Source organism: Elephantulus edwardii, unplaced genomic scaffold, assembly GCF_000299155.1.
Source record: "Elephantulus edwardii isolate Elephantulus edwardi_28Jun2011 unplaced genomic scaffold, EleEdw1.0 scaffold00091, whole genome shotgun sequence".
Classification (NCBI taxonomy): domain Eukaryota; kingdom Metazoa; phylum Chordata; class Mammalia; order Macroscelidea; family Macroscelididae; genus Elephantulus; species Elephantulus edwardii.
In genome coordinates, this window is record NW_006399841.1 from 10,444,984 (window position 1) to 10,459,753 (window position 14,770).

The 14,770-nt window shown below is 52.3% G+C and overlaps 1 protein-coding gene across 1 annotated transcript in view; it reads right to left on the reverse strand.

The window, feature by feature from the left end:
- PDZRN3 (PDZ domain containing ring finger 3) overlaps positions 1-14,131 on the reverse strand; it is a 273,094-nt gene extending 258,963 nt beyond the window's left edge. The window contains exon 1 of the mRNA XM_006890639.1: positions 13,331-14,131. Coding sequence (XP_006890701.1) covers positions 13,331-14,053 — 723 coding nt within the window. The 5' untranslated portion in view covers positions 14,054-14,131. The remainder of the gene's footprint in view (positions 1-13,330) is intronic.
- Between the last annotated feature and the right edge of the window lie 639 nt (positions 14,132-14,770).

The window sequence follows — 14,770 nt, forward strand, 5'->3', positions numbered from 1 at the left end:
CAGTGCATTGCAGCACACCCTCAGAAGTGCACAGGGACTCCGTGAAGTCACTGAGGACATGTGCAGCCTCCGAAGTGTATTGTAGCACACCCTTGGCAGTGCACAGGGACTCTGTGAAGTCACTGAAGACACACTCAGCTTCCTCAAAGCATTGCAGCACACCTTTGGCAGCACACAAGGACTCTGTGAAGTTACTGAGGACTCGCACAGCCTCCTCAGTGCATTGCACCACACCCACGGCAATGGGAACGGTGCAGGACCCAGAGCATTTCACATGGCTGCTTACCCTGAATCGGGCCTGCTCCACAGCAGTTCACAACAAAAGCCAAACAACAGAGAATATGGAATTCTAAATTAGTTCTTCTAAAGCAAGCATTCAACAGCTAGGCTGAAGAAGACAGAGGTATAGAATCATCACAGCCTCCGACCAGGCATGGTGGGAAATTCCACGTGTTTGTCTCCTTTTTCTAAGTCTAGAAATAGAAGGATATTTCAAGACAGTTGGAGTACGTGTTCCAGCAGCCAGACCTTCTGGAGGCGGTGGGAGGGAGACGACTGAGGAAGACAAGAGATGCTCAGCTAGGACCTTCAGGTGAGCTCCGATGACCAGAGGCTGGTGCTGGTCAGCAGGGCTGCGAGGCACGCGAAGGAAAACCAGACACGTGTGGACCTGACATGGAAGAAGAGGCCTTCAGGAAGAAGAAAGATGGGGAACAGTGTGGCTTGCAGTGAGCGAGGAGAAAGCTCCAGCCGAAGACCTAGGGATCCTGGCTGTGGATGGTGAAGGCGGCAGTGAACCAGGGGCCCGGGGAGGCGTCTCCTCTGGCTGCTCTAAGCTGTACCTCACCAACAGGTCTTGTGGGAATTCTAAAAAGCTGGAGAACTTGGGGGGAGAGATTGTATAACAATGAAAGAGTTTTACTTATCAAGGAGAAAAGTGAATTGGGGGGACAGGGTGGGCAGGGAGAAAAGTACAACAATGAATGACTAGAAACCCTAAGTCTCTGGAAACTTCCATTAAAATTAATTAAAAAAATAAAAAATTAAAAAAGCTACAGAACAACAACAGTGGAGGTCAGAGGGCCTTCGACGACAGCTTTCTCCAAAGCTTTTCCTTTCCGATCCAAAATATTGCCTTCAGCATCCAGGACCACATGGCGTGACCCACCATCACCCACTTCTGACAGGGAATAAGAATCCACACACATTCTCAAGTCCAAACATATCACCTGCTTCCCTAAGTCTGGGTAAGTGGCACCAACCAGCCCCTCAGTGGCCCTGTCGCCACAGTGGATGACCCAGTTCACGGGAGATCAGGGCCCACAGTGCAGCACAGAGGCATCCCGGCAGAACCGGTGGTGTTCCGACTGTAACAGGAACAGGCACATTAACCTCTGGGAGCGGAGAGCAGAGCATGAGGACTGAGCAGTGACAGAAGCCATCAAAAGCCCCTCAGCCAGTGAGTCACAAGCAAAAATGAGAGCTCAATTTTGGGGTACAAATGGCTTATCTGAGACAAAGTAGTAGCTGAGTAGTAGAATTCCAGGCCTCCCTGTTAGTTTCGGTTGTGTACTGTTGAATTGGAAATGATCCAAAGCTGACATTTCCTGTGGGTTTTCAGAGGCCATAAGCTGCACAGGAAGAAACTGCCCATCTGTCTTCTACAGAGTAGGTGGTGGATTTGAACTGTGTACCTGTGAACTGGCAGCACAATTCTTACCACTAAGCCACCGGAGCTCCCTAGTCTTCCATGATGGAGCCTCAGGTTCAATCCCCAGCCACTGGAAAGGAGGCCACAATGGGGCTTGTCAGAGAAGGCTTGTCTGTGGTGACGATGTTGAATGGATTTCAGTGGAGCTTCTAGAGAAGATGGACAAGGAAGAAAAACCTTATCATCTACTTCCAGAAACCAACTATTTGTCCAGTCACCAGCCAGTTATGAGGACAGAGTGGCCAATCACTGGCCAGTCATGTTATTATTGTTATTGTGTGCCAGCTTTCTACTACAAGGCAACTGGTAGATTTGAACCACATGCCTTTGGGATTGCAGCACATGGAGTAGCCAACCACCAGGCAATCATGGAGATGGAGCAGCCAATCACCAAGAGTCATGGGGATGGTGTACTTAAGCATTAGACAGTCATGGGGATGGGGCAACCAATCACCAAGCAATCATGGAGATGGAACAGCCAATCACCAGCCAGTCATGGGTCAGACCAGTCAGTCAATCATTAGACAGCTGTGGGGACAGAGCAGCCAATCATTAGCCAGTTATGGGGAGGGGGCGGGACCAGCAAGCATGTTCCCCACTGTGTAGAGGGGTCCCCAGGAATGAAAGGCCACCAGCGAGCAAGGTGATTCTGCTCACTTTCATGTCATTACACACAACTTGCAGGTCAGTCTTAAAATCACCTGAAGTGTAACTTGTACAATGTTCATTTCAAGGTCTAACTGGACAGAAACTTCAAAGTCAAAAGAAAAGTCACTTTAAGAAAGCAAAATTATAATGGGCTTTGTTTTAGACCAAAACAAAAACCCACCTAGCTTGCCTGTTCACAGGAGATCTCATGGCTTAGTGGCTAAGGAGAGGTGCTGCCAACCCAAAGGCAGGTAATTTGAATCCACCAACTGCTCTGTGGGAGAAAGATGGGTAATCTCCCCTAAGTGATGTAAACTCTGAAAACCCACTGGAGGGTCAGCGAGGAGCCAGCTGTGACTCGTCAGTGATGAAGGGGGCGGGGGGCGAGAAACTGTTTATAATCAAGTGCAAGTATGTGAACTGTCTTCTGCGGGCCAAGTCCCTTCTCTTCTCAGCATTGCTGTCACTATCTGTTCCAAGCGGCCTGGCCTGGCTGCCTTGGCCACGTGCCAGCTCACAGTCAGAGCAGCGGCTCCCAGCGTCCATCCAGGCACTGTCCATGTGGGCTCCCTCTGAAAACACCTTCCCACCAGTGACAGTGCTGGCCATGCCTCCTGGCTGTGGACGCACAGGCAAGAGCTGGCTAGCCTGGATCGCTGCCCAGAGGGCTCAGAGAAACGTGCCTTGTTGACTGCGGGATCTGTGCATCTGGGGAGACACGACACCTCTCTGCCCAGATCATGGAAAGCGCTCTGAGACACACACAGCTGGGAACCAGCCCTGACCACTGCCGAGTGACAACAGGGCGCCCTCCGTTTGGTTCCTTCCAAGCAGAAATGTGCAGGGCTGGGGGCGGGGCGCAGAAGGCAGAGCTGGCTGCCAGCAGGGCCCCCTAAGGATGTGGGCCTTCCTCTCGCCCCACACTCAGATGTGTTCCTCCTCTTTGTAGTCCAAGCTCTGCTTTTAATGATGACGCAGCTTCTCAGAGCGCAAATTCCAATTCTAGGAAGAGGGTTCTTTGAAGAACATAGGAAGAAACTCCTCAAGACTCAGCAGAAAGGAAGAGGGAAGACACTCCAAAATACATGGAAAATGGACAGAAGCACAGCGGTAGAAAGGCGCACCTGCCGCCAATACAGGTGCGGAGAACTGGAGAGAAAAGAGGACGCAGCAAGGCCTCGTGAAAAGAAAGAGAACCCCTTTTTCTCTGGTCTAATGCTCCCCACAGAATACTTGACACGGCTGTGAGGCACCAAGGAGCCGACCGTGACCCTCAGTGACCCTGGGACCAACAGATCTGAATCCTGTCCTGTCCGGTGTCACCCTCATCACCTCAGATGTGCTCAAGCCCATCATCAGACAAAGTCACCGGAGAGTCGTCTTCTCTTCTTCTGACCTTCCTCCGTCCCACGCTCATGTCCTTCCTCAAGGACTAGCACCTCCTCGCACACGCCCAGGGCACCTGAGATGGAGCTTCACCGCCCCTGCTTCAAGGAACACCCTGGTCACACCAATCAGGATGTGAGACGAGGGGGATGACCTCAGTCCTTTAACAGGCACAAAATCCAATCTGATCTTTTAGTCTGAAAACAGCATAAATGCCTGTCTGCCTAGTCTCATCGACGTTATGAAAATTTTGTCTTATTTTTTCATCATAAACTCACACATTTTTTTTTCCTGCTGAACACCCACAAGCAATGCTTCCCCAAAGCAAGATACAAATAAAGACAAAAAGATACAAAACCTTAAAGTCCTACAGCACTGCAACACTTCCAGGTGGTGGACTGAGGGGTGGACTGGATGTCTGAAGCTTACAACATGCATTTGCTCAAACTGCAGCACCTCTTTCCTGAATCGCAAGGAAGAAACGGCTGATGCAGCCGTGCAGTCCCCAAGGACCTGCTTATGGAAGGCAGACCCTTTGCTGGGTCAGCCTCTCATGAGCTGTGTTAACTAGACAGGTAACAGAGACACACACATTGCACTCACAGATCACGTGGCCTCATTTTAGTCACAACCTGAAACCCCCTCCTTCACACCCCAGCCCAGAATTGGTCCTAGAGGCCGTGAAGCTGACAGGGCATCCTTCTTTCCAACTTATCTACCTTCCAAATGCAATCGGAGGACAGAAAGCAAACATGTCAATCAGAGCCTGTAACAGGACTCACTAGGAAAAGCTTTCCTTTACAGCACAACAATCACTCCAAATTTCTGGTTTCATTCATGATTTACAAAGCGCTAAGGTCAAAGAAGCCTCTTCTATAACCCAGAGTCACATATGAGATGTTCAATAAACATCGTATCCTGTGCTTTTCACATACTATCTCATTTAATTCTAAAGGTATTATTATATTATTATATGGTTACCCATGGTGGACAGTGTTTGGTGGAGCTCCCCGATTAAAACAAGCTTAGAAACAGGAGTGGTATCCACTTCCACAACAGCTTGCCTGTGGAAACCCTATGAACCTGGAGAAAGGACAAAAGTTATACAGGAGATGTCCAGGACTTTCATTCATAGGGTCACTATGAGTTGCCTGCGACTTGACAGCATTTAACAACAACAACATAAAATATATTTATATTTTGTTTTATTATAAGTGTCATTTCATTTTAAAGATGAGGCTGCTATGGTTTCTTGTTGTTAAGGTCTGTTGAGTACAACTCACAGTGACCCTGACAACAGCCTTGACCGGTGGCTTATGCCCTGCTGTCCTCTCCACCTTTGATAACCACAGTGCTGTAATCACTGGTCAATCCACCTTGTTGAGGGTTTCCTCTCTTTTGTTGACCCTCTGTCTTTACAGGCATCATGTCCTATTCCAAGAACAGCTTCCTCTAAAACAAGCCCAAAGTAAGTGAGACAGCTTCCTCTAAAACAAGCCCAAAGTAAGTGAGACGAAGCTTCTCCAGCCACGCCTCGAAGCAGCACTCTCGCTGCCCCTTCTCCAAGTTATGACTTAAAGGGGTTATAAATGATTGCGCCAGAGTTTCAACATTGATGCAGAGGGGTGGCTTGATCTCCAACACTGCCAACCCCTGGAGCTGGTCATTAGCCAGCCCCATCCAGGTAACCCTGGAGCCCGCCCTTCACTCTACACATGAAAGGATATCACACCTGTCCACACTCACGGGCAGCAAAGACATCGTGCCTCTGAAATCACTGCTGGACATAACATTGTCCCTGCACCTCCCACTGCTTGGCCTGGCGTGCCCACCCTCCTCTCTGTCTTGGGACAGAGCTGCTGCAGGGCCCCTGACAAGCTGGATGCCCTGCGTAAGTGGTGGGGGATATCAGCGCAGGGTGGGCGAGAAGGATGGGCGCTCCGTCCATCTGTTAGTCATTTTCTTTACAAGGTAACCATTATGTTACACCACTTCCCTTCCTTATTGGAGCCGACTTATTAGAACACCATTAGTTACTGGGGGACAGATGTTACCCAAGCCTCAGAGCTCGAGTGAGTGAGGAAGAGGAAGAGCCCTGCTTCCCAGGGCTCACGTGGGTCCTCGTGCCCACGGGCTAGAGCTGGCCAGGCTCAGTTTTGCATCTGAGAGTGTTAGCACGGTGCCCAGCACAGTGGTAAGAATGTGAGGAACTGAACTCAAGGACGCCTGGGAAGGTGTTACTGCTCTTAGAATAATTAAGATACAAATCAAAGCAGTGAGCCACCATTGTATCTGAGAGCACTGTATCAGTATGCTCTCTTTATCATTTTGCCTAAGGCTTCCTATATCCACGATCTGCTTTGTTTACTCTTAACTGGGCTCCCCATCAGGTTTATGAAGATTTAAACCTGGGCACAGGACGGACACATATGATCAACAGGGACAAGAAGGCATCAGACAGGCCGAATGAGGCAAAGCCAGGTGAATTATTTAACCTCCAGAGCTCCTGTTTTTTCATGGGTGGTCAGGAGGTTAAACTCATAGGTGTTCCTACATAAGAGTCCTTCTGACAACGACATGAAATAATGCTTCTGAACCGCTACCCTTGTACTTCAGAAGAAGCATGCAGTATGCATTCCAACAATCCTGGGGGACGCTGTGTGAGATGTCCAGGAGACATTGACTCAGGAGAAGGCACTGTTCTTATATTGGGAACGGAATATGCGTTTGATGTCAAGCCCTTAGAATCTGACTTCTGGCTTTAACACAACCATTTCACCATCCCACCACACACAGTGACGCAGGTAGAGAAGCTAATATATGTGCAGACATAAAGTACACACGTCATGGCAGCATAACTCAGATTATCATTTATTTTCAAAAGACTTACAGTCCAACACATAACTGCATTCTTACTCAAACACTTCCACAAGCAGGCAAGCATCATTTCAGGACACAAAAGACTTTAGGAAAGTCAGAATCCCAAATCCAAACTGTCTCGTTGCAATCATGAAATCTAGCAGGCTTGGGTAACACGTCATAAGCCAAGTCCTCTTCATAAACCACAGGAAGAGATGGACGTAGCAGCGTGCCGGTTTCTTAGCTGCACCAGGCCGTTCTGTGTCGTAGCCAATGCTGCAGCAACTGGTCACAGCTTTTCAGATGCAGAAAACTTAGCGAATGGTTAAAAGTCAGAGAGATGCTTCCCAAGGTGTTGAGACATCTGGAACATCTTTTAATACAGTCGTCATAACATCCACTTGTCTCCAGGAATTCTGGAATGGCCTAAATTGTTTCTGGGGCTTGCGGTTTTATAGAACTTGACCTGGGTGGACCTAGGAGAACAGAAAGAATGCCTCCCAACAGCCTGGAAACTATTTTTACCAATTTTGTTAACTCGTGGGTCACAGAGAAACGTGGGCTTTTGGCTGCAGACCCACTCCTGGTTAGTGATCTGAACAGTGTGAGAGCTGCCCTGGGAGCATTGCGGGCCCACTGTCCACCCACGAGCACACACGCTCAATCCTGCAGTGTGCACGACACCCTTCCCAGGGCTGCGACACAGCTCTGAGCAGGACAGCTAGTGTGGTCTGCTGTGGAGACAGACCATTAACAACTCATGATTTAGTTATAGCTGTGGCAGAGCTATGAAATCAGGGCATCAGGTGTATGTGGTGAGTCAGAGAGGGTTTCCCGGGGGCAGAGACGTGAGCTGAGAGCGGAGTTTAGAAGCGGAGCGCTGAAGGTTACCAGGGACGAGAGGTCATAAGAATGTTCTCCGTGGAGGAAAGCACATTGTCAAAGGTCCAGAGACAGCGAAGGTCTTGGACGCATATTTCTGGAACTGTCACACCCAGTGGGACGGGGATAGGAGAAAAAAGGAGGCAGGTGGTGGCTGGGGGCAGCCAGAGTATGCTGGACTTCACACCCATTCAAGATCCAGGGTGGCCTAGAGGGTGGAAGAAGGAAGTGACATGAGACTTTAGGTGTCTGCCAGCTTATTCCGCTGTCAGGTGAAGGACAGACGAAGAAGGAACACACAGAGCGGGAGCTGCTGTCGTGGTTAGAGGAGGTGGTGGCTGAGGGGTGTGGTCCTCCCTCCCAGCTAATGTGTGCTCCACAGGGCAGCCTGGGGACAACAGGTGACTGCAGTGTGGCACCTCGTGGTCAAGTCCAGGGATGCTGCCAACCACTCTACAGGGCTCAGGATCCCCCCTCAAAGGCACAGTCTGTCCACGAAGCCAGTAAGTGCCAACTTTATGAAAACACGTGTTAAACCAAGATGATAACTCAGCGAAGCTTCGGCGCTGCATAGATTTAAGAAGCATCCAGGAGATGAAACAGGACTTAGTGACCGACTTGAATGACAAGCAAATAAACCTGAGAAGGGTGTGACAGCAGAAAGCCTTCAACACACTTGTGTCCTGAAAGAGGACTCGGGGCACTTACTAATAAAATCCAGAGACTAGAGCCTTCAGCATGCAGCACACCTCAACATAAAGAAACCGAAGCCCCCGGATGGACCAACGTCTCACGACATGTGGAGAAAAGACTGGCATTGTCAAGGGTTTCATTTTCCTTGGATCCACACCCAACGCCCAGAGTAGCAGCTGTCAAAAAATCTAAACAACATAGTCTAGGGTTCTGAAGCTCTGTATCACATACTTTGGACATGTGGCCAAGAGGGACAGGTCCTTAGAGGAGGACATCATGCTGGGAAGGGTGGAGAGGCAGTTCAGGAGAGAGAGACCCCAGAGGAGATGGATTGACACAATAACTGGGGCAATGGGGTTTGGTGTGTCGGAGTCAGTGAGACTGGCTCAGGACAGGGCAGGCTTCAGAGCTGCTCTATAAAGGGTCACTATGGGTCACAGGTGGCTCAATGGGACATAAAAACAGCTATATCCCATTGGGTAAATCTACTGCAAAAGACCTCTTCCAAATGCTAAAAGTCAGAGACGACATTCTGAGAACCGAAGTACACCTGATGCAAGTCACTGTATTTTCAGTGACATCATATGCATATAGAGACTGGACAATGACCATGGGGTGTTGTGGAAGAATGAATGCCTCTCAGTTGCAGTGCTGGTGAAGACCACCAGAGAATACCAAACACACCAAGTGATGCCCGAATATATACATTTGTTTTGGAAGAAGTACTGCTCTTCTAAGCAAAAAGGACCCTTAAAAACAAATAAGCCTTAATGTTATGTACTTGGGACATGTTATCAAGCAGGACACATTCTTGGAGACTGACACCATTCTTGGTAAAGGAGAGGGTCAGTGAAAGAGAGAAGACCCCTCACAACGGCTGATACCGCAGCTGGAACCATGTGTCCATGTACAGAACCATGAGAAGGGCAGGAGAGATTTGCAAAAAGAGGAAAGGCTTTGCTCTGCTGTCCACAGACAGCGTCACTGTGAGCTGGCACTGACCCAGTGGCATCTAACAACAAATGACAGGCTGGACGGACAGGGCAGAAGGTGTCAAGGATGAATCTCAAGTTTCCTAACAATTCAAGGAGATGAATGTCCAAAACGACTTCTTCCCAGGAAGGGGAGGGGCGCGTATTGTTCAGGAATCGGTGGGTTAGGCAGGGTGGGAGACTGGGGGTGGGGGGGAGCTCACCAACTGTGGTCTCACCAGATCTGTCGCAGCTCCAGCACGGTTGGCGAGGCTTTTCAAGGTCCCAGAGGCCATTCTTCTGACTGCTTGGCGCCTGCGTTTTAGAACTGCACCCCTGCCTTTCTAAGACTCTCCTGGCAGAAGACTCAGGTGATCAGGAGGAGAACCGAACAGTGTGGAGGAAGGACGCTTGGGTCTGCATCTGAGCCTAAATGCTCATCTCGTCCAGCTGTTTGCAAGCAGAAGACGAGGGTCAGCAGCAACCAGGGCTCCTTTCAGCAGCAGGCTCAGGGTGGCTAGCCATTCCCACTGTCCAGTGGTCAGCCCAGAATCCTGACGACACCACGTGAGTCACGGGGGATTTTGCTCCAAGAGGTTTTCAGTGGTTGTTCTTTTAAGGATGTTACCAGACTTTTCTCCCAGTGTGCCTCTGAGTGAACTTGAACTTCTCATCTTGTTCATAAACAGCTGAGCTCAGGAATCACCGGCACCACCAGCCTCCCCCTCTGGGAACATCAAGTTAGTGCTTTAACGAGCTCTCCAGGTGAAGCCCATCGTACTAAGCTCAGCAGGTGCCGCACCAGGAAACCCTCCGTCCTCAGCAGATGTCAGACACAGAAACAAAACCCCTGAGATCACTGAAATGACACAGGTTCATTTTAGGGCACACGTTCTAGGACTTGAAAAGCCAGCCATCTACAACCTTCAGGGAATTTCTGGTTATTTGTAGCTTGTGACAGAAAAGCAGAAACCAGGGCTCGTTAACCAAATGAAATTCTGTGTTTTCCAAAAATGTGGTGCATGAGATTGTTGTTGTGGTTAAGTGCCTTCAAGTCTTAGACAACTCATACAAAGCGACCCTATGAACAAAAGACCTGAATACTTGTATAACTTTTATTGTTTCTCCAAGCTCATAGGGTTTCCGGAGGCAAGTTATTTCAGAAGTGGATGCCACTCCTGCTTCCAAGCTTGTTTTAATCGGGTAACTCCACCAAACACTGTCCGCCATGGGTGACCACTATTCACATTTGACTCATCAGTGTCACAGTGTTCAGCATCACAGCAACCACAAGTTACCTCTGTACAGCAAATGGACAGACCAGGGCTATACCACTTAGAAGAATGTTTGACCAAAAACAATTAAAACCAGGCCTGAGGGCTACAGATTAAAATCACCCACCTTTGACTTGGTAGCATCACTTTCTATCCACTAGGCCAACAGAGCTCTCTCTATGCTGTTGTTGTTGTTAAGTGTCGTCGAGTCGTAGACAACTCATAGCGACCCTATGAATGAAAGTCTTGAACACTTGTATAAGTTTCATCCTTTCTCCCAGTTCATAGGGTTTCTGGAGGCAAGCTATTTCTGAAGTGGATGCCACTCCTGCTTCCAAGCTTGTTTTACAAGCCCTGAATCCTGTCCCTTGGAAGAGAATAAGCTGCAGAAGCAGATGCTGAGAGAGAAACCGAACTTAAGCAGCGTCCACTGGGCGGGGCTCGTAGATGACCACAGAGTGTTGAGGACACAGAGTCGTCATTCCCAGTGCCACTGCTGAGGGTCCCAGGTCTGAGTGACAATATCCATACTCGCGTTCAGGCCAGACCTTGTTTGGATGCCCTCGATGCTGGCACTGAGGTCCACAAACGTCCAAGTGAGGAGGCTCAAAGCCCAGAACAAAACTTTCTCTGTCGGTTCACACAGCACCATCCTGTCCCTCAGCCAAACACCACTGATGATCCTACCCGCCCACCCAACGGAGCTGCAAAACACATCCACGACTTTGAGTCAAGTATCATATTTTTAATTCTGAGCAATAGTTTACTCAAACACTCCAGAATGAAAACAGAAAGGCAAAAAGAAATAATAAACCAGCTTAACAATGAATGATGTATAAACTTGGGGGTGGGGAGTGAATGGCTTATTTATAAATAAGCATCACTTTAAAACTAGGATGCAGGAAGTTGGGGGAGCTCAGGAATTCCATCCCCCAAACGAGGCACCTCCTGGAAACCAAGCCCTGCCCTTGGGTTTGGAGACTGGCTGCCTCACACAGGCCTTTGTGCACCAGGGCGGCCCTGGGTGAGATGTGGAGCTGTAAATATTTGCCCAGAGCTGGCCAGCTGCTTAGGTTGCAGCTGACAGACGGGGGGACAGAGGGGCAGGGGGAAGAGAGGGGTAGGTGAAGAAAGGGGTAAAGGGAATAGAGGGGAAGGGCAAAAGCCTGCAGGCCTGCTGAGCAGGACAGGATCAGGGAAAGGGACAGGCAGGGGAAGCAATGCAGACACAGGCTCTGGGACCCTTGGGCAAGTGTGTCCCTCCCACCAGGCCATCAGGGGCAGGGCGGCCACAGAGTGGCCACAAGCACAGTGCACGGCCTTCCCCAACAAGGTGGACGCTCTCACTTGTTGAAACTGTGGCCTTTACCATCAAGGAAGCCAGTGGTTCTCCCCAGGGTGCCCTCCAAAGAGCACCTGGCAATGTCTGCAGGCAGTTTTTATGGGAATCACTCAGAGAAGAGGACTGTTACTGTCACGGAGTTGGAGGAGACCAGGAACCAAACCAAACAAGCCACAGGGCACGTGACAACCCCACCAACACAAAAGCATGGGCTCCAAAGTGTCACTCGCACCCAGGCTGTGGACCCTCAGGAGAGACCCCGACGCTGAACCCCAGCTCAGCTGGACACCCTTAGAAAGACCCTGACCCCTGAACTCCAGCTCAGCTGTGGAGCCTGATGGAGACCCTGAATGCTCAACCCCAGCTCAGCTGTGGACCCTGATGGAGACTCTGAATCGCAGAGCAGGGAGGGCTGGATCTGAGCCAAGTTCTGTAACATTTCCAAACCTATTTCCTCATCGTGAAGGATCAGATAGTGCACGTGAAGTGCAGACTACAGTCGCTGGCACATAATAAACACTCAATAAAGTGTACTTGTGGTTAACCAGACGGGCAACACAATAGCGGTTATAAGCTTGGCCTGCAGAGACAGGTGTTTGTGGGTTCGATACCCAGCTCTGACACCTGAGCTCCGATTTAATCCTTGCCTGATTAAAAAGGTAAAGACCTGGAGCAGAGCAAGCACTGGCTGGTGGTGGCCACTACTGTCGCCACCATCCACCAGGGCCTGGGAGGACAGGTCAGAAGAAGCCCCTGGAAGCCGGAGCGTGTCCTCTCCACCAGCACACCGCCAACGCCTGTGCTGTGTCCCCTCCTTGGCTTCTGACAATCACCTAGTTTGTTTTCAGGGAAATGGGGGCACTTGGAGATTAAGTCTCCTGACTCGCCGCTGGACGGAACACGGTTCCAACTCTAGCAGACTTGTTCTTTAGTAGTTACACTGGGTGGCAGGTTCCTCAAATTCCTTCTAGAATTCCTGGGTAAATACCCAGGGTGCCTGGCCGTGCTCCCCTCTGCCGAGTCCCTCTGGACCACTTTCCAACTTTAGAGCATAAGCAGCTTGTTCAAGGTCACTCAGCTAGCTGGCAGCAGAGCTCACAGCTAAATTCAACTTTTCCTCCAGCGGCCTCTCGCTGGCCGCCTTCTTAATCCGCACTCGCTGTAGGATGCCTGACTTCTTTCTGGAACCCTGAGTGTACCCGGATAGAGGTGCTCTCTGTGACACTTGAACAGGGACCAGGGTGCCCAACCTTAACGTCCCAAGACCAGCCAGCTGATCTGAGCAGGAAAACCTCTGAATACAGTTCTGACTTGGAAGCTACATTGCTGCTGTTTGTTCTACGCTCGGTTGTGGGTTCTTGTCCGCCTCTCCAGACGCCCTGGAAGGCGCTGTGCTTCACTGGGTCTAGTCTACAAGGACCGTACGTCCAAGCTTAGAAAGGTTCAAGCCCTGGCGATGACACAGGCATGAAGAAGGAAGCAGGGACGTTCGTGGGATGCTCCTGCATCCCGGTAGCCAAAAGGACGCGCAGGGACCCTGGTGCCCTCTGCAGTGGGCGCCTACCTTGCCGCCTGACGGCGCGGCCACACAGCGGCTGAGCGAGTCGAGGCGCGCGCTGTACTCGGTGAACTTCTTCTGGTAGCGCAGCGCCGTCATCTGCAGCTCCAGCTGCGTGGCTGCCAGCTGCGCCACCAGCGACTTCTCGCGCTTGCCCGCGCGCAGTGCCTCCTTCTTCAGCGCCTTGTGCAGCGCGCCCAGCCGGGCCTGCAGCGCGCCGTTGTGCGCCCGGAGCGCGCGCGCGCAGCAGTGGCCGCCAGTCCGCAGCTCGCCGTGCGTCAGCGGCAGTCCGCAGCCCTCCTGGCAGCGCCCCACGGGCCGCGCGTCGCACGCGTCCCGCATGTGCGCCTCCACGTCGCGCCGCAGCAGCACCTGGCCGCAGCCCGGGTGGCGGCAGCGCGCCGGCGCGAAGTCGCAGCGCTCGGCGTGCTCGGGCAGCTGCTGCAGCTTGACCACCCGGCTGCAGCCGCGCGCCGCGTGCGCGCACTTGATGTCCAGCTTGAGGATGAGGCGCTTGAGCGGCAGGACGTGGTTGAGCTCCTTGGCCGAGAGGCGCCCGCGGCAGCGCGCCGGGCAGCTGCCCTCCTGCACCACCCAGGGCAGGACGCAGCCGGCGCAGAAGACGTGGCCGCACGGCGTGGTCAGCGGGTCCTCCAGGACCTTGTGGCACAGCGCGCACTTGAGGTCCGGGTCCACGTCGCCGTCGAAGCGGTCCAGCTCGAAGCCCATGGTGGCGGCCGGGCCGGGTCGCCGCCGGGCGGCCGGCCGCCCCCTCCCTGCCTGCGCGGCGGCCCCGACTCGCCGCCCGCGCCGCCGCCGCCGCTCGCCCTCCGCGGACTGAGCCTAATTGCTCCAGACTTCCTCGGAAAAGGCCCCGGGAACACGACTCCTCCTGCCGTATTTGCGCGAGCGCGAGCGCACGAGCGTGAGTCCCAGCGAGGCTTCCCGCCCCTTGCAAGTGGGAGGAGGCTGGGACCCGGGCCTCCGCCGCCGCCGCCGCCTCTCGTGCGCCCGGGGCTCTGCTCCCTCCCCGGCGGGCAGAAAATGCCAGCCGAGAAAAGTTCACCGAGTTCCAAGACGTGGCTGCAGCCTCGTCCCCATAAGTTCTTCTGGGGCCCCTCCAAGGCGATCGAGACTTTCTGCGCCCCCTTTCGCCTGTTCCGGTGACTGACTGCAGAGAGGGAACGCAGGGCCCCTCTCTCCGAGCACTTACGGCCCGCCCTTATTTATTTCAGGGAAAGTTACCGAGGCGGCTGGACCTTCCAGCTGCAGCCGGGACACGGTCCCGGGCCTGCGGACTCCAGCCGGCGGACGGGGGCTGGGGCCGGGGCCAGCCCGGCGCGGGGGGGTGGGACAGGCCACCCCCGCGTCCACGTCCCCCCGACACCTCGCGGGGTCGGCAGCGTGGCTCGCGCTGGGCTGGGCGCATCCAGATGTCGCCCTTGA